At 36.6% G+C, this 26,476-nt stretch overlaps 1 protein-coding gene across 2 annotated transcripts in view; it reads left to right on the top strand.

The window, feature by feature from the left end:
- Positions 1–26,476, top strand: part of csmd2 (CUB and Sushi multiple domains 2) — a 291,911-nt gene that overhangs the window by 18,417 nt on the left and 247,018 nt on the right. Inside the window, exons 1-3 of one of the 2 annotated variants that reach the window (XM_051873151.1) lie at positions 1,114–1,782; positions 2,867–3,083; positions 25,817–25,929. In XM_051873151.1, coding sequence (XP_051729111.1) covers positions 1,770–1,782; positions 2,867–3,083; positions 25,817–25,929 — 343 coding nt within the window. In that variant the 5' untranslated portion in view covers positions 1,114–1,769. Of the gene's footprint in view, positions 1–1,113; positions 1,783–2,866; positions 3,084–25,816; positions 25,930–26,476 lie in introns of those variants that run through there. The other variant, XM_051873150.1, reaches the window with a different exon arrangement.

The following is a 26,476-nucleotide window of genomic DNA, read 5'->3' as shown; positions in this document are numbered from 1 at the left end:
TCGGCCCCCTACCACATAACATTGAAAACATGGATTGCCAGGAAAAACTTGTCAGTGACGGGGAAAGAGTTATTGTAAGCTTTGATGGTGGAATCACAATCAGTCATTTGGCAGATAATGAAATTAGCCACATGCAACTGTGCGTACATCCACCTAGAAAAGCATTTATTTTCTTTGCAAACAAGTTTGTCTAATGATTTAAGACTTATTTTTTCAATTTTATTTTTAATTCATAAATGATATATTCATACAAATTAACTTAGGACTCACAGAGGGAGGCCTCGTAGTCATTTGACAGATAATGACATTAGCCACAGGTAGCAACTTCTTTATTTTCAGTGCAAACATGTTTGCCTGAATAATTTCTGTATTTTTATTTCTTTTTTGTTCTTTTTTTTTTTCAAATCAATTGCATGCAACTGTTACATTTAACTTACTATACCAGCTTTATATTAAGATCATATGTTAAATTTGTTGCAAAATCGCACTGACCACTGTGTCTTTTGAACATTGATTTAAGACTCCCATTAAAAAGATGAACTGCAGGGAGTAGTTGGGCCATGCTGTCGGGTTCTGTGTGACTGTAGCAGATATGCAAGTTTCCTGGAGTGGATGGAATTAAAAAAAAAAAAAAAAGTGAGAAGGAAAATCTGAGAACATTAACGATTATTAAAGCAAGAAAGGACAATTAATTAAAAGTGGGGCTACGGACCTGTCCAGAACTAGTAATTTAGGCCAGGCTTTTCACTGATGGATGGAGCCACACACAGTTATTAAAATTTCAGATTGAGTGCAATATTTTATAAGATGTCGCTGACAAGTATGCAAAAGAGAAATGCAATTAATGCAGAGGAGTGCAGTCTGAGCTGCAGGCGATATGGAGTTATTAAAATTAATCTAATTAATAACCAAGGGTGGTATCATTCCTTCTCTTTCCTGTTGCTTTGCTGAGTTGCTGTGGAAACTTCTTATTGACCACTGATAAAGCTGTGGCAATAGCAAGGGCAGCTGACAGTATTCATGTATTGGACCATATGCTAATTTAATTGGCTCTTGAAATTGAATATTATTGCTTTGTATGGGTAAAAAATAGATAAGTGTTACAGTCATTTTAGATTGTCTTATTTATATGAGTACACACTTACATAATTACATGGACATTATAAGGATTTTAATATGGAATCATTTTATTGTACTAGCAAATGATTGAATGCCCTGTCAGTTCAAACAACACATTAATTAATGTAAATTAATCCTTTAAAAGCACAGAATAAACTGGCAAATGAACATAAGAAGAAGGCTGTAAATCATAAAACATTGTTTGCAAATGTCCTACTTACTGATAAGGAATAAATGTTGATATTCACATTTTCTGTTCACATTTTTTTTTTTTTTTTTGTTCTAAAACATAAAATGGCATTGAGATCTTTCAAACTGATAACAGTGTGCAGATTTTGACAATTTTATAATGGTTTTGTCATTTGAATGCCCCACTGCAATAATTTTATCCCTTAAATCTCATCTTTGATAATCAGAATGACATATTTTCCTGTGAAAATAATTTCTTCGTACCTTAAAAAGCTTGAATGTAACTCTACACCATTGCTTAGTGTAATATAAGTGGTACCATGAATATGCAAATTGGGCTCCGCCTCCACTCAGTCACACCAGCTCGGACTACCTGTGGAAATATTGGTTTAATTCAGCCATTAATGTTTGAACCAGAAAATGTTTGAGAAGAAGAAGAGCACAAGGTCGTCTACAAGTCAATGTATCAGAATGGTAATGTGTTTTATGTAGGCCTACCACTCTCTACAACATTGGACACATAAAGGTAACATAAAGGAGCTTAGTGATTATATTAGCCTACATTTGATTACTCCATAGTCACTTTACAGTTGCCGCTATCATAAAAAATACACTTACTTGTAGGTTTAAAATTCCACATATAGCACATTTTATGTCCAACAACAAATATTTTAGAAAATGTCTGTTTGGCGCGAATGCGCGCGGCGGCGCTCGTTCACTGAATTCTGTGAAGGCGGTGACTCGCTTGCATAAAGGCTCGTCCACTCCTGACAGCAAAATGGAAATATTTTCCTGTCTTTCTGACATTTACAGTTGAAGAATATATCTGTGAAATGTAAGTTATGCACTGAGGAAAACAGCACATCTTAAACGTATTAAGCAGCGCAAATAGCCCATCTGTCAGCATATGTATCTGTCAGAGCATCTGACGGGGCAAGCCGCGTTAAACTAGGCCTACGCGTTAGCTAAATATTACGAGTTATTTTGAAATACTTAATATAAAGCATGTCTCATGTTTAGGATAAATTGAATTATGCAGTTTTCCTGTAGCAGCTCACTCCGTCACTATTTTGAGATGCGCTCGTAATACCAAACTACTGTGTATCGATATAAACGGTTTTGCCTTATATATAAAAAAAATATCGTACAAACTCGATATACCGCCCAGCCCTACTAATGTTACACAAAACATGGTCCCGTTTGCCATCTAAGAGTAAAAATCAGCATCCTTAGAAACGCTTTGAACATCATAAAAAGTCAGTGAAGAAAAACCCTCCCCTCACGTTGACTGGATTGGTTACATTGTTTGTGACAGTAGGAAACAGGGACGGTTTCAAACCACGTTTTTGAGACTGTCTTTGGTACACTGCAGTTTTAAGGAGAAAATACTCTGCAATGGTGCTGACTAATGATTTGCTCATGGTTTGAAGCATATTAAAAACACCACATAGACATAAACAACATAAAAAATCTTGCTTTTCACCACAGGAGGTCTTTAAATATGTGTCTTTTTTATCCACTTGTTTAATACTTTCTTCTCTTTTTCTCCTTTCCACAGCTCAAAACTGCAGTCACACACTACACAGTCCAAATGGGACAATAGAAAGCCCCGGATACCCGTATGGATATCCCAACTACGCCAACTGCACATGGGTGATTGTGGCACAGGAACACAACCGGATACAGTTGGTATTTCAAGGCTTTGCCTTAGAGGAGGACTTTGACATCCTTTCAGTCTACGATGGGCAACCCAGTCCAACAAATTTACGGACACGGTAAATACAGGACACTTTATTATTCTGTGTGTGTAAATGCCAGATCATATCTCTTGGAATTGCTAGCCAACATTACTTTCCTAACAGTTTGAACTGTGTGAAATGTGTGCGTGAACTTTGGATTTACTTAAGTGTCCCAAAACTTGTTTAAAGCACACCGAATGGAACGAAAATTTCATTTCAGGTCTGTATCTAATGTCCTGAACATTGAAGTCCTCAAATTGATTCAGCGCTTTTGACTTTATCACCGTCGTGAGTCTGAATTTCTCCCTTGTATACTCTCTGAAAATAAGAAGAAAATAAAAGGATTGAGGCTCAAGGGATTGAACGGAGCAGATATCCTCAGGGGGAATGTCCTTGGGGCCTTGGCCTGTTTTCCGTTCGAAAACTAGCATTTTGAAAAGCTTGCCTACATTCATAGATCCCTTCTCAGATAGCAATTTTCCTGATGAAATGAGTTATATAGAAAACATTGCAGAGCTCTCTGAATTTGCTTTTCCCCACCCTTTTTATGTCACCTTTCTTTATTTAATAAAATGTGTGTGGGAAACGATGCACACAAGGACACTTTCAAGATTTTTTTTTTTTTTTTTACATTTCAAGATTCAAGGACAGCTTCCTGCATAGCCCCATGTTTCCATGGTGTTCTATGAATGTTAACCTTGTTCGGCATGGGCGGTTTATCCTGACAGTGTATTATTAGTGTCAGCTGAACTTCATGTCTTGTAGAAATCAAAAGGATATTGAGACTATTCCATTTGGATGTTGTTGATACCGATGAGATGTGAGAAAGTCTGTGTTTCTTGTGCTAGATCGTAACACCACACAACAAACCAATGAGTTTGTGCAGTGCTGCAATGTTTTTTTTTTAATGTTTGTGAAACTTAATAAGTGGTAGACTACCTTTCAAAAGTATGCCCCCCCCCCCCATTTCAACAAAAAAGCATTAAATTGATCAAAAGTGACAGTAAAGACATTTAATGTTACAAAAGATTACTATTTCAAATAAATGCTGTTCTTTTGAACTTAAAAAAAAAAAAAAAGCTTGAACTATTCGTAATAATTATAATAATAATAAATGTTTCTTTTTCCAAATCAGCATGCTTAAGTGATTTTTGAAGGATCATGTGACACTAAAGACTGGGGTGATGGTTGCTGAAAATTTGCCATCACAGGAATAAACTTTTTAAACTAGAATATATATATATATATATATATATATATATATATATATATATAATTTATATATTTTTTTTAAATGTAATAATATTTCAGAATCTTGCTGTTTTTACTGTACTTTTGATCAAATAAATGGGACTTTTTGAATTGTAGTGTAACGTATCGTTTTTAAATCTTTGGCAAATTGTGAAATTGTGACATTGGTTGCACTTTGGTAATTAAAAAACTGGCATTTGCAGCTGAGCTTAGAAAAGTGACAATGTGACAATGTGCCATAGATAATGCTTATTTCTACTGATAAGATAGTAGGCATTACATTATAGTTATTTTAAGAAATGTATTCTGCTCTATAGCTGGATGGATTTCTTGGCCTGAGATCATTCAAGATCACTCGGGTAGTCTTCTGCAAATGAAACCTACCATTCCTCCCATGTGCTAACTGAGTTAATGACACGTTTTTGTATTCCTTCAGTCTCAAAAGAGATCCCATTGGCTGCTCCTGCCATTCCATTATCTTTTTTCTTTTTCTTTTTTTCACTCTGACATAGGACCAGTGAGTCATTGTGAACCATTGCTATGTTTTACCCTCAATCTGATATCTCAGATCTCTAGTTTTAAAAGGTTTTACCCAAATAAATTTATGATTTAACTCATTTTCATTCACAAGTCTTTGCTCTTATCACACAGAATACCATATTATCCTTCCTAATTTCTGTTGAAGCAGTTCTCAGCTAAAATGTAATCACTCTGGAGATTATTTGGTTTGAGAGCAGATTTAAATAAGTGCTGTTTTATCTACCCAATTATTAATTTGGATCTGAAGCTGTTTGCTTGTTGTAGTGGGTGGATTTGGATGTATTGTGTAAAAAATATGACTGTACAAAGGTCTCTGAGTCAGCATGTGATATTTACCATGAATGCTTCCAGTGTTTTACTATAGTCAGAGCTGTTGGCTGATATTTGTTCATCAACAGGTGTGTGCTATGATAAAACCCACAGTTTTATGTTTGTATTAATTGCTCACTTGTTTTCAGTCTCCTATTACATAAAGAATTTGCTTCTTGATTTTACATTCTATGGTACTGTACCAGTGTTATTTTAGTATTATTTATTTATATACTATTATAGTATTTATTAATATTTTAAATTAGCTTTTATTTTAATGTGTTTGTTTTAGTAATTGTATGTGCTTTTGTCATTTTTATTTATTTTAATTATTTATACTTTTAAATGATTTCTATTAATCTATTTTTATTTCAGTTTGTTTTCTGCATTTAAGTACTTCAACCTCAACTTATTTTATTTCAGTTAGTTGCCAAAACATACATTTATTTATTTCATCTTTTAGTTAATTAGCTGAACATTTATCTAACTTTCAAATAAATAATTTACTTTTAGATAACAATAACAACACTGTACTGTACTTGATTTTTATTCCTTAAATGGGCTGGAATAACATAATAACAGACACCATTTAATGGTAATGCAATATCGGATATTAGATATTATCTCTGGAAATGCATGAACCAGTCAGCTGACATCCTTGACGTGTAGGTGAAGATTCAGTATCTGTCACCCTAATTGGTGCTGTGCAACTGCTGTTGTTGTGGAGGCATCAGTGGGGCATTTTTTATTTATATTATTCTGTCATGGGGGTGATGGGTATATAATGTATGTATGGATATGTTTAGACATCGGATTGAGGACACACCAGTTTCCTTGTTGGTGTTTCCACCCAAGTATTTGGCCATTGTATAATTGAAGCTTCTACAACAGCGATGATCTACTTTCCTGCAGAATTTATTTCCAACACACCTGCTTGCAATTTTCGAATGAGCTGAAAGACCATTATTAACTGGTTCAGGTGTTTGTTAGAAGTGAAACTAAACTCTGCAGGAAGTCGGATCTCTGGGAGCAGGATTGAGCTAAAACATTTACACTCCATATGAGACAGAAACTGAGCTTTGGCTTAGTCCCATCAGCTTACACAGGTTTTCCAAATCCAACTACAGCGATCACCTGCATGAAAGCTCACAGACTGCCGCTTTTAAAGGGATAGTTCATGCCAAAATGAAAATTTTGTCATAATTTAGGCCTACTTCATGTTGTTCAAAACCTGTATCACTTTCTTCAGTGGAACAAAAAAGAAAATATTTTGAGAAGTGTGTGTGTGTGTGTGTTTTTTTTTTTTTTTTTTAACTGTACAATGGAAGTCAGTGGTAACCAAAACTGTTTGATTACCAACTTCAAACCAATCTTCAAAATATCTTATTTTGTGTTCCGCGGAAGAAAGACATACAGGTTCAAAACGACATGAGAGTGAGTAAATGATGACAGAATTTTTTGTGTGAACTATCCCTTTAACTATATTTTGTACACTGCTTCAAACATTCATTTTTAGGGTTATTTGATCATCATTTAATGATTTACTGCTGCATGGTAAACTGTAATTATTTATAGTCAATATCAAATGAATGGCCGATATTAAAATTCTGTACTATTTCATCAAAATAAATTTAGATGAAATGTTAAAAACTAAAATCTAAAATTTTCATTCATTACAATGTTGCAATGTACAGTTTGAAAAATGGATATTCATTTTGATATTGAATTTATTTAAATATAAAAAAACTGGGAAAACATTCTGAAAGTGATTTCAACTATATTGGTATTGTTATATATGAGATGTGGACATATTCTCTAAATGTAAAAACAGGCACTCAAAAGTGGCACAAATGTTTTGTGAGGGTAGATTTTCTGGGAAAAACCCAATATAGGCCTTTGGACTGTGGCGGTGCTCTATGCTCAAGCTATTCGCCTAAGTGCTTTGAACAAGTGACAAGCAAAAAAGAAAAAAAAAAAAATCTCTTTATTCCCTGTATTGAGGAGCTCATGCAGCGGGTGTGTATGGGACTTGTGTAGTGCCAGGTGAGGAGTGGTGGCCACTTTGTTTAATTGCTCTTATTTATTTGTTTTACTCCAGGGCTGTGCTTCCTCTTGATATATGGGTGGCTCCCCAGCCAGCTTTTATGAAAGAGCAGGTCTCCGACCAATCCCATTAAATCAGACTCTGTCATCCGCCTCTTCCTGCACTGAGTCCAATCCAAAACAAGCAGCATTTGGTGCAGTGCATGTAAGCAATAAACTCTGCTTTGATATGTTTTTTGAATCCACTCCATATAAAAGAAATGATGTACCTTATTGGATTCTTTCACAGTTAAATTGAATTGATTGTGAAAGAGCTAATTTAGGGCCGTTTGCGATGCCCATCATCAATAATTGCTACTTGCCAGATTCAATTCTATATAAATCCTCACCTGCAGTGGGTCCAAGAAAACAGCATTTTTTCCGTAATAACTTAGCTTTCTGTGCGATGCCTGCCACTTAAATGCTGAAAATTCAAATATTCAAGAATATTCAATATTCTGTTTAAAAGCTTTAGATTGCATAACGTTGCAAGTTATTGTGTCCTTAATGGCATTTGAAGGAGCTGATTAGAGTAGTATGAGAAAACAAGCTGCTATTGGAGGCTGAAGCTCATGAACTAATACTCTCATTTGAAATAATCACCAGAGGAACACGCAGACCTCTGTTAGTGCACTCGAGGAAGGGAATTAGGTGATGATGAGCTCAGAGGTGTTTTTGGTGCTCACCTGGGTGTTCGTTTTAGGTTTTAATGTGTTTTTAGGAACCGAATGTCCCCAAAATGTTCTCCAAAAGGACAACAGCATCATCAAGGGACTGATTAATGTCTTATTTGATATGAACTTTTATTTTGTCTTGTCATGACTGTGTCATGTGACATTTCAGTCACATGACACAGTGTAGATTTAATATGTAGATTTAATATGGCTTCAGTGTTTGGATGTTAGCATGTTTATTATATATGCAAAAAAATGGGAGGTTCTCAGTATGTATCAATTTATATAATTCTACAATATATATTTAAAATCCACTGAGAGAGGATATGAGATTAAAATAATGCAGGTAAGCAGTATGCTTTTGAAGTTTAACTTTTGTGTCATGATTCATTATCAAATGTTAGAATGAGGGAAAAAAAAAATGTCCTAAATAAATCATTTATTATTTGAAAGAACAGATGCTCTGCTATGCTCCGTTATGGAGGTTAAATTATGATATGTTTGTTCCCTGATTTAACAGGATGTTTTCAGGGGAGTCATGCTAAAATTAATTATTCATAGTGTGATAGAACATTGTGTGCTCTGTTTGGTTAAGTTTGAAGTTCAGCTGCATTATTTGCTGTCAGTGCAGTCTAAGAAGTGAATGCACATTAGTCTCTGCAGTCTTTCATGGGAAGGCACAGAATGTAAAGAATGAAATGAAGTCAAAAGTTCACATTTATGTGTGTCAGCATAAACAACAAGTTTAGAAGCAAGTACCAAATCACATTGCAGTACTAGGAGGTTTCACTATTATTATGATTAAGTATACAAATACATGTGCTTTGACTTTTTTTTTTGGATTTCTTGGCAGCAAGCTAGGATGCTGAATTTTGGATACATACATCTCAGAGCCAGTTATTCAACACCTAAGTGAGCCCTATCTGAAAAGGCACAGTACTGAAACTTCAGTATGTTCATATCAGAGCAGCCCTCTGGCACTTCTAACAGCTTTATGATCTTGAGATATTCACACACCTCACTTGCCCCCCTCTGAAGTACCTGAAAATGTATATTTAAAGACCTACAGTATATATGTTTAGTCCTTTGTTTTCCCAGTAAAGCCCACACTCGCAGCCTTGCAAAATATACTTCATTTGACTAGTATGCGTACACATGTGTACGAGTCTCTCGCCACGAGTTGCAACCCATGTAAACATCTTTGTATTCTTTCATGTTAAAGTTGTACAAATGAGGGTACTTTCTAACCTCTTTGCACAATCTCTCTTCTATGTAGGCCCCCATTGTTTCTGTAGCTTGCATGTGTTCTAGGCTGTTCTGTTTATGCAGTTTTTCTTTGACTACCTTGTAAATCGATGCCCCCAGGCACAGTTGCCACCTTGTGGATAAACAAATTATTGGACATTTTTTTTATTCACATGTGCTACCTGTGCGTACAAAGTACGAGTGGTTACAAAAATCTGGCGGTGCGCGTACAGTACGCGCATACTCTTCTGATGATGAAATTTGCGTCACGCACACTATGCGTTGACCCTCGTGTATATGTAAAAAGTGAAGTATACTTTGGGCTTAAGCTAGAATGTCGACACTTTGTTCTCTGACTCTCTAAAATTTCAAAAATCTATGGTGATTATAATTTGGAATATTTTATCTATGATTTACTGAATGGATATTTTTTGAGCAATATACAGAAAGATTTAGCACATTCAGAAAAATAAAAAGTTTCAAATGTTTGTAGGCTCATAATGTATGGACTGAGGAAGAGGAAGATGAAGGAAGAGATGATGAGGATCTCAGGTGCAGCTTGGAGATTATTAAATAAAGACAAAAGAGTATATTTCAATATTAACAATGAACTAAACTAAAGTAACGTAACAGCGTGTATCACACAAACAACACCAGACAATAAACTGAAGAAACTAAAGGACTTAAATACATAGGATGATGAACATAATACACAACAGGTGAGATTTTTAATCAATCATATGACAACTAAGGACAAGTGGGAGCACAGGAAACAGGAAAACGAAGAGAAGCAAACTAAATATCCTAGAATATGAAAACAAAAAAGAACAAACGTGACATGTTGGGGAATGTATTAATTTGTTTTTCAATAACAAAAGAAAAAATCACTAAAGAAAATATTTTTTATCAGTGAAATGGCGTCAGTTATTTGTGACCTTGTTTTGTGACTTTAACAAGTTTAGCAAGGCAATCAGTTTATATTTTATTTCCTGTCAAAGCCATGATATGATATTTAAACATTTAAGTAATTAAAATCCTAGTCTTACTGAAGATTAGTTTTAATGTTTGCATTTTTTGGTGGTACTCTCATTTTTGAGCAATGACTGAAGTTGAAATTTTTTCATTTTTGTATATAGTATTCAGTAATATATATCAGGATTATGTGGTCTTTTGCATATAAAGGACATAAGGGAAAGCAACGGAGAAAAGCCATATTTACAATATCCATTCAGCAGAAAGTGTTGCGTTTCTGGCTTTCCTCCCTCCATATTCCACTCCATTTTCCTCTATCCAGTGATTTATTCCTCACCGGCCTCAGGTACTCGATGGAAATCTCAGCACTTATTGTTGGCTGTAATATTGGCAGAACCATAAATGGAAGAAACATTACTTATCTTTTTTTTTCCCTCTCCGTTATACAGTTCCGTATAGTTCCAGCCTGAAGCAAAGTTATCATATTTCTCTGCTCTGATGAGAGGTGAAGAGGTCATGTTTATGACTAAAATGTCAGCTAGCTGACATTATTCGTAGCTATCTTTACTAATTCCTATAGATGGTCATGCATATTACAGTACAACTTGTTTGTGAAGTTCTGCAGTGTGGATAGAGATATGAGCAACAAATGTTAAGTTAATGTTAAATGTTAGGACACACTTAGCTAAATTTGTTGTTTAAAAAACTTTTTATGCTTGAAATTAGTTAGTCTTATTAGGTATGAAAGACAGCATCGATTAACCTTCAAAGATGCCCTGTCAATCAGAAACCTGACAAACAAGGCCTCTTCTCATCAAACATAGAGAATATCACAAGGGGCTCAAGTGTTCATTTCATTCAGTTTTCATAGATAATGTAACAGTCACATACCCTGTATGGCCACATGCCACAAGTCTGAATGACATTTACCTGCGGCTTATGATAAGCCGGGGCATATTGTCGCATCTTCTTAGTCTTCAGCTGATTTGTAACTTTCTCTTTTTATTCATTCCTCTAATACACCCCTCAATCCCCTGCTCTCATCAGTACACCCCACAAGTGTGAAGTGCGTTAACAAATTAAGCTTGCACCTCCTGAAAAGTGACAGAAGCAGTTCTCAAGAGAAGAAGTGATAATGAGTCTAATTGATCTGGTTTCTTCATAATGAGACACCTGTAGAAGATGTCTGTATAGTTGATTGAGATGGTGAGATCGTACAGCTAACCGAGAGAGAACATTTTCTGTGATGCCCTTTTGTCATTTGTTACTTTCTGACTTTTATTGTACTCAAAATATGGTTGGTTGGTCTGTATTCTCTCAGCCCACTGGTGTATGAAAACAGGAAGATGTTTTTTGCTGAGGAGATGAGAGGCTAATGCTGAGCATGATGGCTGACTTCCATTAATCTGAAAAAGACTTTTAAACCAAGGTTAATTGAGTCAAGTTTACTTCTGAGTTGTTTGTGATGTAATTGTTGGAAAGAATGCCAAATGCCATTAATCAGAAATGAATAGCCTCCAGAAGTTAAGAGTGCTACGTCTCATAGGATTCAAAAGGCACTTTAAGGTTCTTGCTTTAAAATGAACAAACAAGGTATTGCTATGAGATAAATATGGTCATAGAAGTTTAGAGCAGGCACAATATGTTGGTGCTATTTCAGTTATTATTAGACAATATTATTTATTTATTTTAATATATCAGTATCAGCCAACAATGTCTCAGTTCCATATTGCGTACTAGCGAATATTATCGGCTAATATTACACAATGTCTCGGTTCCATATCAGTTATATCAGCAGATCTTATTTATTTATTTATTTATTTGTTTTATTTAATTTATTTGTATCAGCCACTATTAGACACACATATTTAATTCTGCATGCTCATTTTACCTTGTTATTTAACTCCCAAAAGTTAAATCACTTGTAGCATTTAAAATGATTTTTTATTACTTTTTATTTAGCATTTCACATTCAGAATTTAAATGTATTGGCCATTTATCAGTTATCGGCCATGGTGAATCTTTAGTTCTGAGAAGGAAAACTCAAATGTGTGGTAGAATTACCTAATTAAAAGAATGGATTGGGAAGTGAAGTGAAGGGATCAAAATTTGAAATAACCAAGTAACTGGCAACATGATCCATCTCTCCAGCCACTGGTTGTGGAAAGAAATGATGCTTAACCATTTAAGATGGTATCGACACTCACTGAAACATTTCATACCCTCATTTACCTTAAGTGTCCATTCATTCTGCTTAATGTTCTGCATTGTTTTGTTTCTGTAGCACAAAGCGGCTGTTTGATGTCGATAAGCCAATACAGTGAAGGCGAGGAGATGGAGATAAGTGTTGGGAGAGGAGGGGGGTGAATATGGGACTCTTCTTCAAGCTCGTTAAGAGCTGGGAGGAAGTGGCTTCAATTAACTCCTTTAATTAAAATACTTGTCATATTGCAGTGGTGAATCAGCATGTCGGTGAAGGGTTCATCTCCTCTAGAATGTAAATGTGAAGGTGCTTGGCACCTCTGGATAACATGGCTAAATGTGGATCCACCAAGGTCCTCCTAATGGAGTGGATGCATGGATCCCCTAGCTGTGCATATTGCTCCCACATGCTCCATGAATGACAGATTGTTTTCCACCTGTTTATGAGCAGCAAAAAATAGTGTGGACAAAGAGGGTGGAGATGGAGACAAAGACAAATAACGACAGAGCCCTACGTAGTCCGGCTGAGAGGAAAGGTAATGGGGAAGGGAAAAAGAGACGGAGAGAGATAGAAAGAGGAAGAAACAGAGCATGAAAGTGAGATTGAGGGAGTCTCTCAGCAACGGTCAATGTGTTCCCAATGCCCTTTTGCATCTAATCAAATCAGTGGCTAAACCTTGTTTTGGAGTTTATTAGAATTTAGACACACTGCTGTGGGAGACTGTGAGGAGGAAAGAACAATAAAATAAACTGATGTACAAATAATGCAATTTCGGCCGTGGCCTCCAAGGCTGAATGGTTTTTGAAAGAGTCAGGATTAGGTAGCGGCTGAAGCCCGGAGCCTCCTTCCTAACTCACACTTCGGCAATGAAGATAACATTTGAATAATTAATCTGTGAGTCTGTAGGGCCCTGTGTGTAAGAAAGAGAGGGAGAGAATAAAAAGATGAAAGAGGAACGGGTAGGAAAAGCGGACGGGCAACTAAGGGAAGAAGCAAAGAGGGAAAAGGGAAACCAAAGTAAATATCCCAGAGAATAAAGAAAAATAACTGGGGAGAAGGTCTTCGACACTCTTTCCTTCCTCCATCTGGGTCTCAATATCCAATTAAAAATTTAATTGCAAACAGTTGGCTGGAATATGAATTCATTTGTGATGCTCTGATTATTGGTACAGACCTGCTCAGAATGATGGGATTTGATTGATTTGTTATTCTTTCAGCTAATCAACCTTTTTTTTTTTTTTTTTTTTTAAGATTACCTCTTATTCATCACTCTTTCTTTATCTTGTGAGCAGAAATAAGTACCTGTCATCAGTGTTAGTCTAGTTACTTTGCCAAGAACAAGAATATAACAGTAATACTGTAGTATCCTTAAAGACCTTTGTGAGAGTTTATATTTATTCTTCAAATGCACTTTGAAAATCGATGCCCCCATCTTAGATCACGTATGACATGTTAGCTCTGGTTCTGAAAGTCACGATAGCCCCTTTCACACATACAGTCTTTACTGGTAAATTACAGGTAAGAGATCATGTGTGAACAGGACCAGTTCAAAAATCCCAGTACATCGGTTCTGGCAAATTACCAGTAAATTACTGGTATGATGCTGTGTGTGAACGCAGAATGAAGATTACCGGTATGAGCACGTACATAGTCAGAACTTGCTGACGTATGAAGTCTGCTTTGGGCCAATCATAAATTCTTATGGGCCAATCCATTCTAATGGAGATGGCGTACTCTGTAAGCTACACTGCTTTTTAATAGTTTTTCTATGTAAATATGCGCTAGATGGTCATTTTTGACTGTTGCGCCACATCTCAAAGCTTTTTCAACATGTCGCTCGAGTCCCAGACTTCTTTTTCATTCATCGAGAAGGATATCAAAGTGAAATAAACTGTAAAACTGTTTGCTCTACAAACCAGCTTGTTTATAATTAAAGGGTTAGTTCTTTACTTATAGTTTCTTGAATGTGGTAGTTGCGTTGCTCCCATTGGAGGGACAAAAAAACTCTCAGATTTCATCAAAAAGATTTTCATTTGTGTTCTTCTGAAGATGAATGAAGGTCTTATGGGTTTGGAATGACACAAGGGTGAGTAATTAATGACAGAAATTTAAATTTTGGGTGAACTAACCCTTTAAGACAATACATTAAAATAATACGGTAAGAAATACCAGTTTGCAATGTCAAGCAGCATAACGAGTTGTTTTGTACAGCTAAACATAACCGGAAGTGAATGAAACCGGAACCCAGACACATTAAAATTACAAATGGCCGCGCCCGCTCTTACCTGAAAAAAGAAGGTGGATATGAATACTAAAACAACATAGAGTTTTCCCTATGTAGGGTGTTCTAGATCAGTCCATTCCAGTTAGGATGCACCTTTTGAAAGGAAGTTGAAGTAACACAGCTAATGGGAAAAAAAAAAAAAAAAAAAAACCTTGCAATGCTTTTTGATCACCACCAGGCTTTGTAACTACCATCTAGACCAGCATAAACCAGCCTGGACCAGCATGGAAATTTATGGTCTGTTTCAGCAGGACTACATACTGAAGGCAGGGCCAACGTCACTGCACTCTCTGTCTATGGAGATTACCGAACTGTGCGGTTTTCTGAGGCTTGTGTGATGACTGTGAGGTGTAAGCTCTTGTGGTAATAAGAGTCAAGCCATTTACTCGAATTTGCTCCCCATCATCAGTCATAGAGTGTGAAATGAAACACACGTTTTCAAATCCCGAACTGTTACACGGATTAAGCAAAACAATGTCATGGCTTTCCGTCCGTCGACCCCAGCCTCAACAGGTTTATTATTTTGTCTTGATGGGTTTTTGTGTAGAGCATGTGTGCTAATACACTGTATGTTTAAGAGGCCTCGCAAAGGGAAAGGTTATTTGGGAACACTTGATGAATGTAAGCGAGGCCGTAGAGGACGACTGATGTGGATTGTGGGTATTTTGGTCACAAGGGTTATCAGTGTTGTGTGCATATTTTTGACGAGTGCCCAGAGCAGGGTGTGTGATGGGGGAGTGCAGATGGTCATTAGCTGTGATGTTTAAAAGCTCCACAGCCATTTAGGACCATTTATCCCCTAGTGATGAGTTTTGCCACTGTGCTCACCCATCGATAACTCATCTTTCCGTCCTTCTTTTTTTCAGGGCTTTTTATGGCCCTAAAATTCCTCTGCCTGATCAGCACAGTATTATATCACTGCTTCTCCACTCTGAATAATTTAGCCTGCGCTACTATTTTTCTTCTTGCTCAACCTCACTCCCCTTCAGTATTTGCACCTCTTTGTATTATATTCTCTCTCTTATTTTATTTTATTTTATTTTATTTATTTTTGGTTGTCCTCTCTGCCACTGACATGGTGACTCATCTTTTTTTTGTATTCCCAAGATCTGTTTTTTTTTTATTTATTTATTTTTTTATTAATGGTTTACCATGTATTCAAAGTCTGAAATGAAGTAGCATTTAAAAGACAGAACTCTGAAAAGCAGGCGGCTGAGTTGTGACATCAAGAACCTCCGACTGAGCCTCAGGACAAATGACTCAGCGCATTAGTTGAAACGTTTGCTAAACACAAATAATGGTCTAATTGTTTTAGAAGAGGAGTATTGCTGTAGATTGAAATTAGAAGTGAATAAAACGGGAAGAGCTCTTTTTGCTCCTATACATCAGTGTTTTTGTGCAGTGGAGATAGTAGGAGGGCACAGGAAGTCTGTTGAGTGTGGGACTTCCTGTTTGTAAGGGCTGAGCTGGTACTCTGAAAGGAGGGGAGTGGGTGGTAGTGAGATGGTCAAGCTTTGGCTTTAGCACAGACAGTTATCACAAACATTTCATATTGTAGATGTTTTGTCAGTGGCTATTTATGCCATTCATTCATTCATTCATTCATTCATTCACTCATTCACACACATAATTGGGCTTTTATTTTTTGCTTTTATTTATGCTTTTATTTATATAATTGGGCTTTTTTTATTTATGCTTTTATTTATTTATGCTTTTATTTAGCCTTTTTATTTATGCTTTTATTTATATAATTGGGCTTTTATTTATTTATGCTTTTTTGCATTTATTTAGTACTATTAATATTTTTATTATTATTACTTTTTTATTATTATTATTTTTTATTACTTTTGCTTGCTTTCATTTATTTACTTTAACGTATTTGTTTGTTTGTTTGCTTGCTTATCAGTTGGTACATAAAGTAATGATGGCAGTATCCAGGTTGAAAACTTCTGGAGGTGCATGTGCCAACTGAAAAAGCAAATATGTGATATGACATATTTGCTTTTTTATAAAGACATAATGTGAAAACTGTTTTACTATTCATATATTTTCAAAGATTAAAATAAATATTTACAGTAATATTTAACTTCTACAATATTTGAAACCAGTAGGTGCTATTAGTGCTGACATTGTTTGTGCTGACATGATCTGAACCAAACCAAACAGACTAATGAGGTATCACCATGGAGATGATATTTGATTTGAGGACTTTACACAGTACAGACCTTTCTAGATATCTTTCACTACCAGTGCAGCCGGTGCTTCATCACATATAACAAGAGATCAAAAGGAGGTCTTCCATTTTGGATTCTCTCGATTGTGATTTATGCCTTAGAGTCTTGCAAGATCCTATACCCCTTGGACCTCAAAACCATTTATTTGGCTGAGACAAAGAATGGCACTCTATTTATGGGTACCCTATTCCATGCCTAATTGGAAATGATATAAAATCACTTTAGAGTACATTAATTAACATTTGAATGAGAATAAATTACTTTTATATTACTTGTCATATTATATTACCAAAGTCAAAAATGGTCAAATGAAACATTTCCCTTTCTTTTTTCAGGTAGTCTTCTATAGAGGCTATGCACGTGACGTCACCGTCGGCCGTTATGACTGCTGTAACGCCACTGAGTGGCAAAAAAGACTGAGTGGCAGCATTGGTTTTCAGCGATTGGCTGTACAGATAGATTTGACAAGAAATCTGAGATATATTTTTACAGACTGCCAAAGCTACAGAAAAAGGAAGCAAATGAATCACTGCAATTCACAGAAACAACTGGACTCTAGGCAGAGAAACTAGGGATGTGCAATAGCGATCGAGTACGCGACCGTGACAGCGACGATCGATCATGTAAACGATGATCGAAATGTTTGTTTTTTTCTCCTGATTGGTTAGCAGCACTTTGGGCGGCGCCCTGAGCTCTGATTGTTTAGCTTGCCACAGCATGCGTTAAAAGACGTGAGAGAGCATGTCTGGCTTCACTTTGACAAGATAGATGAAAATACAGTTCAATGCAAGCTGTGCAGCGCCAAGCTTTTATCTTGTGCTGAAAATATCCTTTAAATTATATTCATAATTAATTTAACAATAATCATCAGCATAGGCGCCAAGCCCCCGAGCACCCACGGAAAAACACAAGATATTCTCATTTCATTTCAACCAATAAAAATCGATGGAAGCCTTCAGATATGGCTTTCTTTTCGTTTTTATAGTCCATTTGAGGCAGTTTCTATTTCGTTAATGTCGAGAGCGCATTTTTAACGCACGCGAGAGCGCATCCATGTAATTCACGAGCACAAATCTCTCTGCTCGGACGCGGAATTCTTTTTGGACTCGCTCAAACTTTGTCCTGTCACGAATCTCAACGTGCTTTTTCTCATGGAGGGAGGGCACCCACCGGCAGAAACATAAATCGGTGCCTATGATCATCAGTGAATTTCATACTGTAAAATAACATTTTGGTTGATCAGAAAGTGCAAATTGAATCCAAAATATTGCTGAAATATTAGAATAAATAAAAAATTACAATAGTGACACTAATGTAGTCTAATAGAATGTGAATTTGTTGTGCTTTTTATTTCGTTGGCTTTCGTTTTAAAGCGCAATAGGAGTTACACTTTCGGTCAAGGTCACGTTTGCATTCGCAAACTTTTTGCAGATGCAAGTTGTAATAATAATAATTTAGATGAAAATAAAGCACAAATCTGCCATAAATATAGCAATATAATGAGAACTTTATAGAAATCTATAGTTAATTCTGTCCTTGCCCGTGTTTCAGTGCGCTGTCATGAAAGCGCATCACGGCGGGAGCGCTCTCTCTCTCTCACTCTTGCTATAGCACGTAACTTAAAGTTCACTGGCATTTGCATCCTTTTTTTGCAGATACAAGTTGTAATGTTAGGTCTACGTTATGTATCTGAGTTATCTGATTAATATCATAGGATCATAGCACACACCCCGCCCCCCGAGTACTCAATTACTCGTTTTTGAAACCTATCGATGATCGAAATGAAAAATTGCCAAAAATGCCCATCCCTAAGAGAAACATGGATTTGCAGTTATCATTTTGTGTCAAAATGTTGGATTTTGGGGTAAAATCATACCCTATATATTGCATTGTTATGTTGTATTGACAACTCATCAATTAAATATTTACCATCTTATATTCTGCATAATTGGGTGTCTTTAAATAAACACTGACAAAACTATACAAGTTTTAGGGCTGGACGATGTGACGATATATATAACATTGATATAAGTGATCACTCCGATTTAGACCTACCTATATTGTAGTTATATAAAGCGTTCACAGGCTGATTTGCTCCCCGCCGTCAAAATCAGGCACATATAAATGTCAGGAAACATGATTGTTGGCTGCATGTCAATATCCATGAATTAGGTTTCTTTGACATGTTATAAGGAACACTTTCGAGCCCAACCTTTAGTTTAATCGTTTGTTTTACTAGTGTTTTCGCAGTTTCCTCTATTAAGTCCAGTCATGCAGCAGGCTCTTTTGCCACTCAGTCCAGCTGAGGGAGCATGTTCCGGCGGTAAAGTCACGTCAATGCATACCCTCTACTAGCAAGCTAGCAGCTTAGCTTACTAGCATAGCATAGTGCTACCTGGTTAAAAAGCTTTTTTCTGATTAGCTACTACAAGATATCAAAAAACGCGCTCTGTATTCGAAAAGGCATTGAGAAAGTGTGGATAGGATCTTGCACGACACTGTAATGCAGTTCCTCCCAGATGTTTCTAGCAGATTGGTGTATGTGTTTGCTTTCCCTTCTGTGTGTACTCTTAAGTCAGATACATTACAGTAATCCAGTCTGAAGCACTAAACCACTCAACGTACATATTACGAGCCATGATAGACTTGCACTATCCACCCATCATGGTAGCTGTGCAAAAATAGCTCAGGTGACTGAGCGAGAGGTGTTTGAGTGGAAATGTGTGTGGGTAGGCGGAATGGGGAAGCATGTGTTTATGAAGGTTGGAAATGATGGCAAGAGAGGATAATTGGACGGCTTTTACCCTGGACGTTAGCCACTCCGAGGCGCTCCAGTGGGTGCATAACTGCTGCCACCCAGGAATGCCTCGAGTCCTTGAAGACAAGAGAGTTACGGCAGTGATTGTGTTGGATGCAGCAGTCTGCGCTGAGAGCACCATCAATCCAGTTCACCTCACCTCATACCTCTGGCCTACAGGTGGACTTTGTGAACGAGGATCTCTCTGTCCGGGCAGAACAATGTACGGAAGAAGAACCCAATTATTTATGGACATTTCATATATAGCTTTAGATGAGCTTGCAGATTTCCAGGCACCCCCCAAAGAAACAAGCTGTCGATTCATTCACTTCAGATCCCAGTTACACCGGAATATGTCATAGGATTGATAGATGCATGCACACATAACGTATTCCTCGTCACCCTTGCACTTTCTCTATAATTTATCCCCTAATGTTTTCGCTCTGCTTGCCTGTCAGAATCCTGGCCCTGCATCCGTTTTCCCCTCTCTTTCTTTCCTCTCTCCAGGGTGTCCTTCTTCCTGCTGGAATATGGCTGGCTCAGCGATTCCCACCTTCATCCTTTGAATGAGATTAGTGAAAGGCCAGCCTGCTTTAGTTTGCTGTTAACATGTTTTTTAAAAAAAGCAAACAGGTGGTTTTGGTCGCATTTGTTGTTTTAGCATCTTGTTCCATGAGCGTCTAATTCAAAGTATCTCAATTTTTAGGAATACGTCGCAAGACCCCAGCGATCTGTTCCATCCAGTTGTGCTCCTTCTAGCTTTTTGGAAGGGAAAACACATCCAGTGTGACACATCTGTCACTCAGTTGTTGCTACACATTTTTAGTTTTGACTTTTGACATTTTTTCTTTAAATTGACTAAATATTGTGTTAATGCCCCATTCAGACGTTATTTGTTTCTCATGTGGACGTCTGTAAAAATAAATTTGCATGGCACCTCAGTGATAAACTCATTTGCTTTTGGATGGCGTTTTATTTATGGCGGAGGGCCGAGTTCTGTGGTCCTACGAACCTGGGAACATGCTGCTGATGTAGTAAGATTTTTTTTTTTAATGACATTTTTATTTAGCAAGGGTGCATTAAAAGTTATCAAAGATAAGGACAGTAAAGACATGTTAATGTTACAAAAAAATTCTATTTCAATAAATGCTGTTATTTTCAGCTTTCTATTCTTCAAGGAATTCTGCAGAAATATTAAGCAGCAAACCTCTTTTCAATATTGATAAGAAGAAATAATAATAACAATAAGAAATTGCCATCACATGAGTAAATTACATTTTAAAATATATTAAAATAGAAAAGTGTAATAATATTTCACCATATTACTGTTTTTAATGTATTTTTGATCAAATAGATGCAATCTTGGTGAGCATAAGAGACTTTCAAAAACATAGAGAAAATAAGTGTAAATAGTGTAAATAAGTTATTTTATATATATATTATTTCTCAAGTCCAAATGGAATATATGCAATTCACATTGGCAAGCTGTGCAGATACAGTATCCACTTCCATTATTATTGGAGCAAGGCCATGTCTGAAATCCAGATAGTGCCAACGACGCTAATGTGGCCAGTTTAGTGTTAACCCCAGTTATAGTTTAGTGCTGAGAACTGTAGTGTGGGACACCGAGCACTGGTAGCCACTCTGATGTGTGGTGACAGTGGTTGGACAGCGAGGTTCATTATTCACGGTCTGACATTCCATTTAATCACATTTTATTATGAAGCAGTGCAGGACTCCGTAAATCAGCCTGTGCTTGGAGCTCCTGAAGCCTGAAGGAGGGCGGGTGGGGTGTTTACAGATGGCTTTAATCAGGAGAATTTCTACAGTGACACCCTCTTCATAACACACACACACATTTAGAGAACACACTCATACTGATACTCACATTTAAACGATGCATACTCAAATATTCACACACTTATATTATCAGCAGACTGCATGCAAATACAGACGCGCACACTAGGGTTGGGCGATATGTCAAAAATATATCACAATTGAATTTTTTTCAGACAGGATCACGATCAATGATTTTATCACGAAACTTTTTTCATGTTGGTTTTTAAGACTATTTTGCAAGTCACTGCAGCAGTATAGCCAAACTAATTTCCCCATTTAAAAAAATTAAAAAATAGCCTTGCAAGGTAACAAAATAAATAAGAAAAAAAGAATGACGGACCATTTAGACAATTAAGAAGGGGTAGGCGGTACAATTATTATTTTGTCTTTGTTATTAAAAATCTGTGGCGGCTGGTGGGTTTTAAAATAGAGGAGGCACACTAAATTGTAGCGGCCTGGTGATTCCCTCCCAAGGATTTTTTTTTTTTTTTTTTTTTTTGGTGTGTCACTTTTAGACAAATTTAAAGATGACACACACAGTATACAGCAAAACAATAAACATATTTGCACTCACCTAGCCTGTCACTTGAATCAAATATCCATCCTTCTGTCCTTTTAAAAGAGGTCCTTTTGAGGAAGCTGAAGCTGCCTATATTCAACTTAGGCTTGGGGTCTTCCTTCATTTTTAATTTGTAGTTACTGTTCGAATGGTAGCTTGGTATATTTGTTGGCAGTCAAATATTCAAGATCTCCACTCTCCATAATTAAGGTAGTTGGTACATTATCAGCAGTTATGACAATAATTATTTTTGCTTGATATACCAAGGGAGGCTAGTCTCCTCTGCGATGTATTTTTTGTCTCAATACTTTAACTGCTGAAAGTGAAATACTTAATGGTGATTGGCTTTTTTTTTTTTTTTTTTTTTTAACCAACAGAGTTAAAAGTCTCTGGCTATGGATTTTAGGGCTGGGATAATAAATCGATGCATTGCGATCCGTGTGTTGATTCTGAGATTTTCCGAATGTGTCGCGATTCTCTCTTGAATTGATTCTGAGCATAGTTTTTAACAGCAGATGGCGCTCTAGGCTAGTTTTTAACTGCACGCTCAAATGCTCATGAAGAAGAGTGCTGAAGAGTGCTTGTGGGTTCGGCTGAGCCTGAGAATGTACTTGCACCTCAGAATGCTTTTATGACATGAGATTAATGTAAACAGCCCACTGCAAACACCATTGTAATTTGCTTAAACCTTTTTGAACTTTATGAATGATTATTTTATAGAAGGTTCAAGTGGTGTGTGGAAGGAATTGGAAGCAAGCAGAATATGGCTGTTTCTAAAGCAGTGCCATCTGCTGTTAAAAACTAAGCTCAGAATCGGTTCAAGAGAGAATCACGATGCATTTGGAAAATCTCAGAATCGATCAGGAATCATTTCTCGATTCGCAATGCATCGATTTATTGTCTCAGCCCTAATGGATTTTGCCTGTCCTCCTATATCCCCTGAGACTCGCATTTGCACAGTTATTCAGTTAAGAGCAGTGAGTGATTTTTCTCTTTGTCTTTTGTTTTTTGATTAACATTAATGATACTGATGGCAGCAGGTTTATTAGACTGCAGTCACTTTAAGACCTAAGGCCAAGATACTATGATCTCAAAGCAGATCGGGAAGACATTTTAATCATTCACAATCTAAAATCATGATATCGCAAACCCCTAGTGCATACACAAACAGAAAAACACTGAAGCGCACACACATGCCTCGAAGTCCAATCTGTCTTTCCTCCCTCTTCAATGAACTCTGTAAACCACCACCTGTTCTCCTTCTCCAGTTTTGTATTTTTTTTTCTTCACTCTTCCTTCTCCAGTGTCCCTGCTCCCTTCCCAAAGCAGCACCTAGGATAATTGGAGAGGGAAGTGCTCCTTTTTCTAATGGAGACTCTGGACTGGATGCTGCAGTACTCATCCATGTGGAAATGTCTCCTAATGGAGCCCGCCTCTGGCCTCAGCACACCCCAATGCTTCCTGACCAGGCTAGCCTTATTTGGGGAGTCTTTAGTTCATCTGTAGTGGTATCATTTTAGAGCCTCTTTCCTACCCTCTCAGCCTAGAGGTGATCTTCACTGATGAACTCCTGTTTGGTCAGAAAATGAGTCTGTTCATGGGCAAACCAGAACTATGCTGCATTTTGAAAAAAATAAATAAATAAACAAACAAACAAACTATATATATATATATATATATATATATATAATTAGTGTAATGGAGTAGTTCACCCAAAAATTTAACTGTTGTTTTATGACAAGTGCTGTGTAATGTGTTTTTTTTTTTTTTTTTTTTTTTTTTTTTACATTGTGTTCCATAGTTAAAAATACAAGAATGTGGTTTTTGAATGCCATGAGGATGAGTAAATAATGACAATTTAAATATTTTAAGCTTTAAATTCATTAATTCTAGTCTTCAGTGTCACATGATCCTTAAGAAGTCATTCTAATATCTTGATGCCATTTGGTGCCAAGTAACATTTCTTGTTATTATCAATTTTGGAAACCGTTACACAATTTTTCAGGATCTCAGGATAGCAACAAAACATTACTCTGCAATGATTTTTTTTTTTTTTTTTTTTTTTTTGAGGAAAAATGTTCTTTTCAATGTTCTTTTTGAAGAAATCAAACAGTAAGTGTTGTCACTTTGAACAATGGCTTTCTGAGTATGAATTTTTGTAGTCTTACCTAGTATTTATTCACCCATCTGAGTCATCCACCTCCTGCCTACAGTTCAGCTCAATTAGTTTATCTCTAACAAAGGTGTATAAAATGGCTTAGGCCACAGCCAGGTGACCGTTTGGTGTGTTTGGGCTGATGGAGATTAGATGACAGCTCTGGGATTTGACTGAAAAGACAAACTGACATGAGCCCTGAAACATGAACGCTCAGAGCGATGCCTGTAGCTAAAGCTGCATCACACGGTTTAACATCCTGCTCTGCTGACACCCTGGAGGACTATATGGGTCATAGTGGTGCTGTGGGGAAATACGAGCACATTTGCGCAGTTGTCGAGCACACCTGGCAGCTGGAGGCTCCATTTTGTTCTAATCTTAAAAAAAATAAATAAATAAAAATAAAAAATAGCCCTCAGGATGCATTCAAACAGTATACTACGGATTACTCCACTCTGTTGCAGTTAGTAGTAAAAACAAACAAACAAACAAACAAAACAAAACAAAAAAACAGTATGTTGCATTAATGAAGGTTTATGAACATTAACCTTGCTTAGAAAGCAAATGTTATTATGTTCATACATGCAAGCACGTGTTGCGGTATTCTTTATGTGCATGGTTTGAGTTTCCAAGATAAAAAGAAAAGATCTTTTAAAAATCTAGTTTGAAATTCTTAGAAATGTACTCTTTATACTCATGTTGGTTTCATGTGATTTTGAATTTAATGACTCTTAAAATGTCATTAAACAAAGAATATAAAACAATTTAAAACAAAGTAATTACAAGTAATGCAAATTATGTAATCTGATTACTTTTTTCAAGTATCTAGTAAAGTAATGCATTACTTTTAAATTTACAGCAAAATGTCTAAGTTATTTTTTCAAACAAGTAACGCAAGTTACCTTGTTTTCCCATTTATTGACTGACAGCTCTCCTGTCCCCATGTTGAGAGAAATCAGGAGTAAGTGCAGAGATGTTGTGTGCACTGTGTAAACATGATGGTTATTGTAGTTCCTTTTTTTTTAAGGAGTAACACAATATTGTAACTCATTACTTTTAAAAGTAACTTTCCTCAACAGTGTTTGTCACCATGCCATTTTTAACTTTGTTCTCCTTCAGGATATCCAAATACATTTTAATGCAGAAATTGAGAACATGCTCATCAAAACAGGTGTTTTCAAGTCCCTGAATGTGTGAAGTGTATTTTTGAATCAATTAATAGATAGCGTAATGCCATTGACATGCATACTGCTGAAAGCAGAGTTGATAGCTTACATCTGTAACCTCTGGCCTGTGAAATAAGCTTTTAGCTGCTCTATTGATTGTGATTTTGATAGGTCTGTAAAGCGTTTATTAGCTACCATTCTGATGATTGGTGCATGAGCCATGGTGTCTCTGGTGGCCCATACTGTGCAGAATTCCCTCACTTATCACCTGTGCTGTCCTAGTTAGCTTTTACACCACAGTAAACAGCTTTTAAAGCTTTTTATTTTCTGTTAAAGCTGGAAATTGAGATTTACCAGTCAGTTTGGCACTCAAACATTTGCAGCTGCCAAGCTCAAGCGTTCGGTTTGTATAACAATACTCTCGGTTAACGTGAGCTTTGTTCGTTCTCTGCATTTTAGGTTGACGGGGTTTCAACTTCCTGCCCCTATAGTCAGCACAGGACCCAGACTCACACTATGGCTGCTGTCAGACTACGCTGTAAGTGGCCAGGGCTTCAAAGCCGTGTACGAAGGTAAGAATCACGTTTTAATCTTCTCTCTTTGTCTCAAGTCCGTTCACTACCGGGAACATGTTCAACCCCTCATCTTTCGAGCAAACCCTGTAATTATGTAAAGTGGACTCTTGCACTAGCATGCTTGCCATAAAAGTAGACTTTTATCTCACTTTATAGGCTAATTGCATTAATATGCACGGTCAATTTAAAGACTGAGAATCCGTGAACAGATTTCCTCTTGGTTCAATGCTGGCTTCTCGTCATATTTCTTTTGATGTGAGAGCTTTATGACCCAAAAAAGCAGCAATATTAATGCTCGCTTCAGAGCGGCAGCAAGGAGAATGAATCTGCGCTAATTAGATTAATTATCTAATTGAAATTGTAGACTGATGGCAGGTGAATCAAGGACTCTGGTAACTTTCGTTCATCTAGATCTGCATAATACTAATAGAAAATAATGTCTGATTCATATTGAGAACATGAACGTGGTCTATGTGGACATGTATTATGTTTTTTTTTTTTTTTTTAATCAAGTCTTACTTTGCATGCATGGGTAGTCAATGTG

Source organism: Ctenopharyngodon idella, chromosome 19 (genome assembly GCF_019924925.1).
Source record: "Ctenopharyngodon idella isolate HZGC_01 chromosome 19, HZGC01, whole genome shotgun sequence".
In the NCBI taxonomy this organism is placed as follows: Eukaryota; Metazoa; Chordata; class Actinopteri; order Cypriniformes; family Xenocyprididae; genus Ctenopharyngodon; species Ctenopharyngodon idella.
Note: the sequence above shows the minus strand (reverse complement) of the source record. Positions and strands in the feature narration are given on the sequence as shown.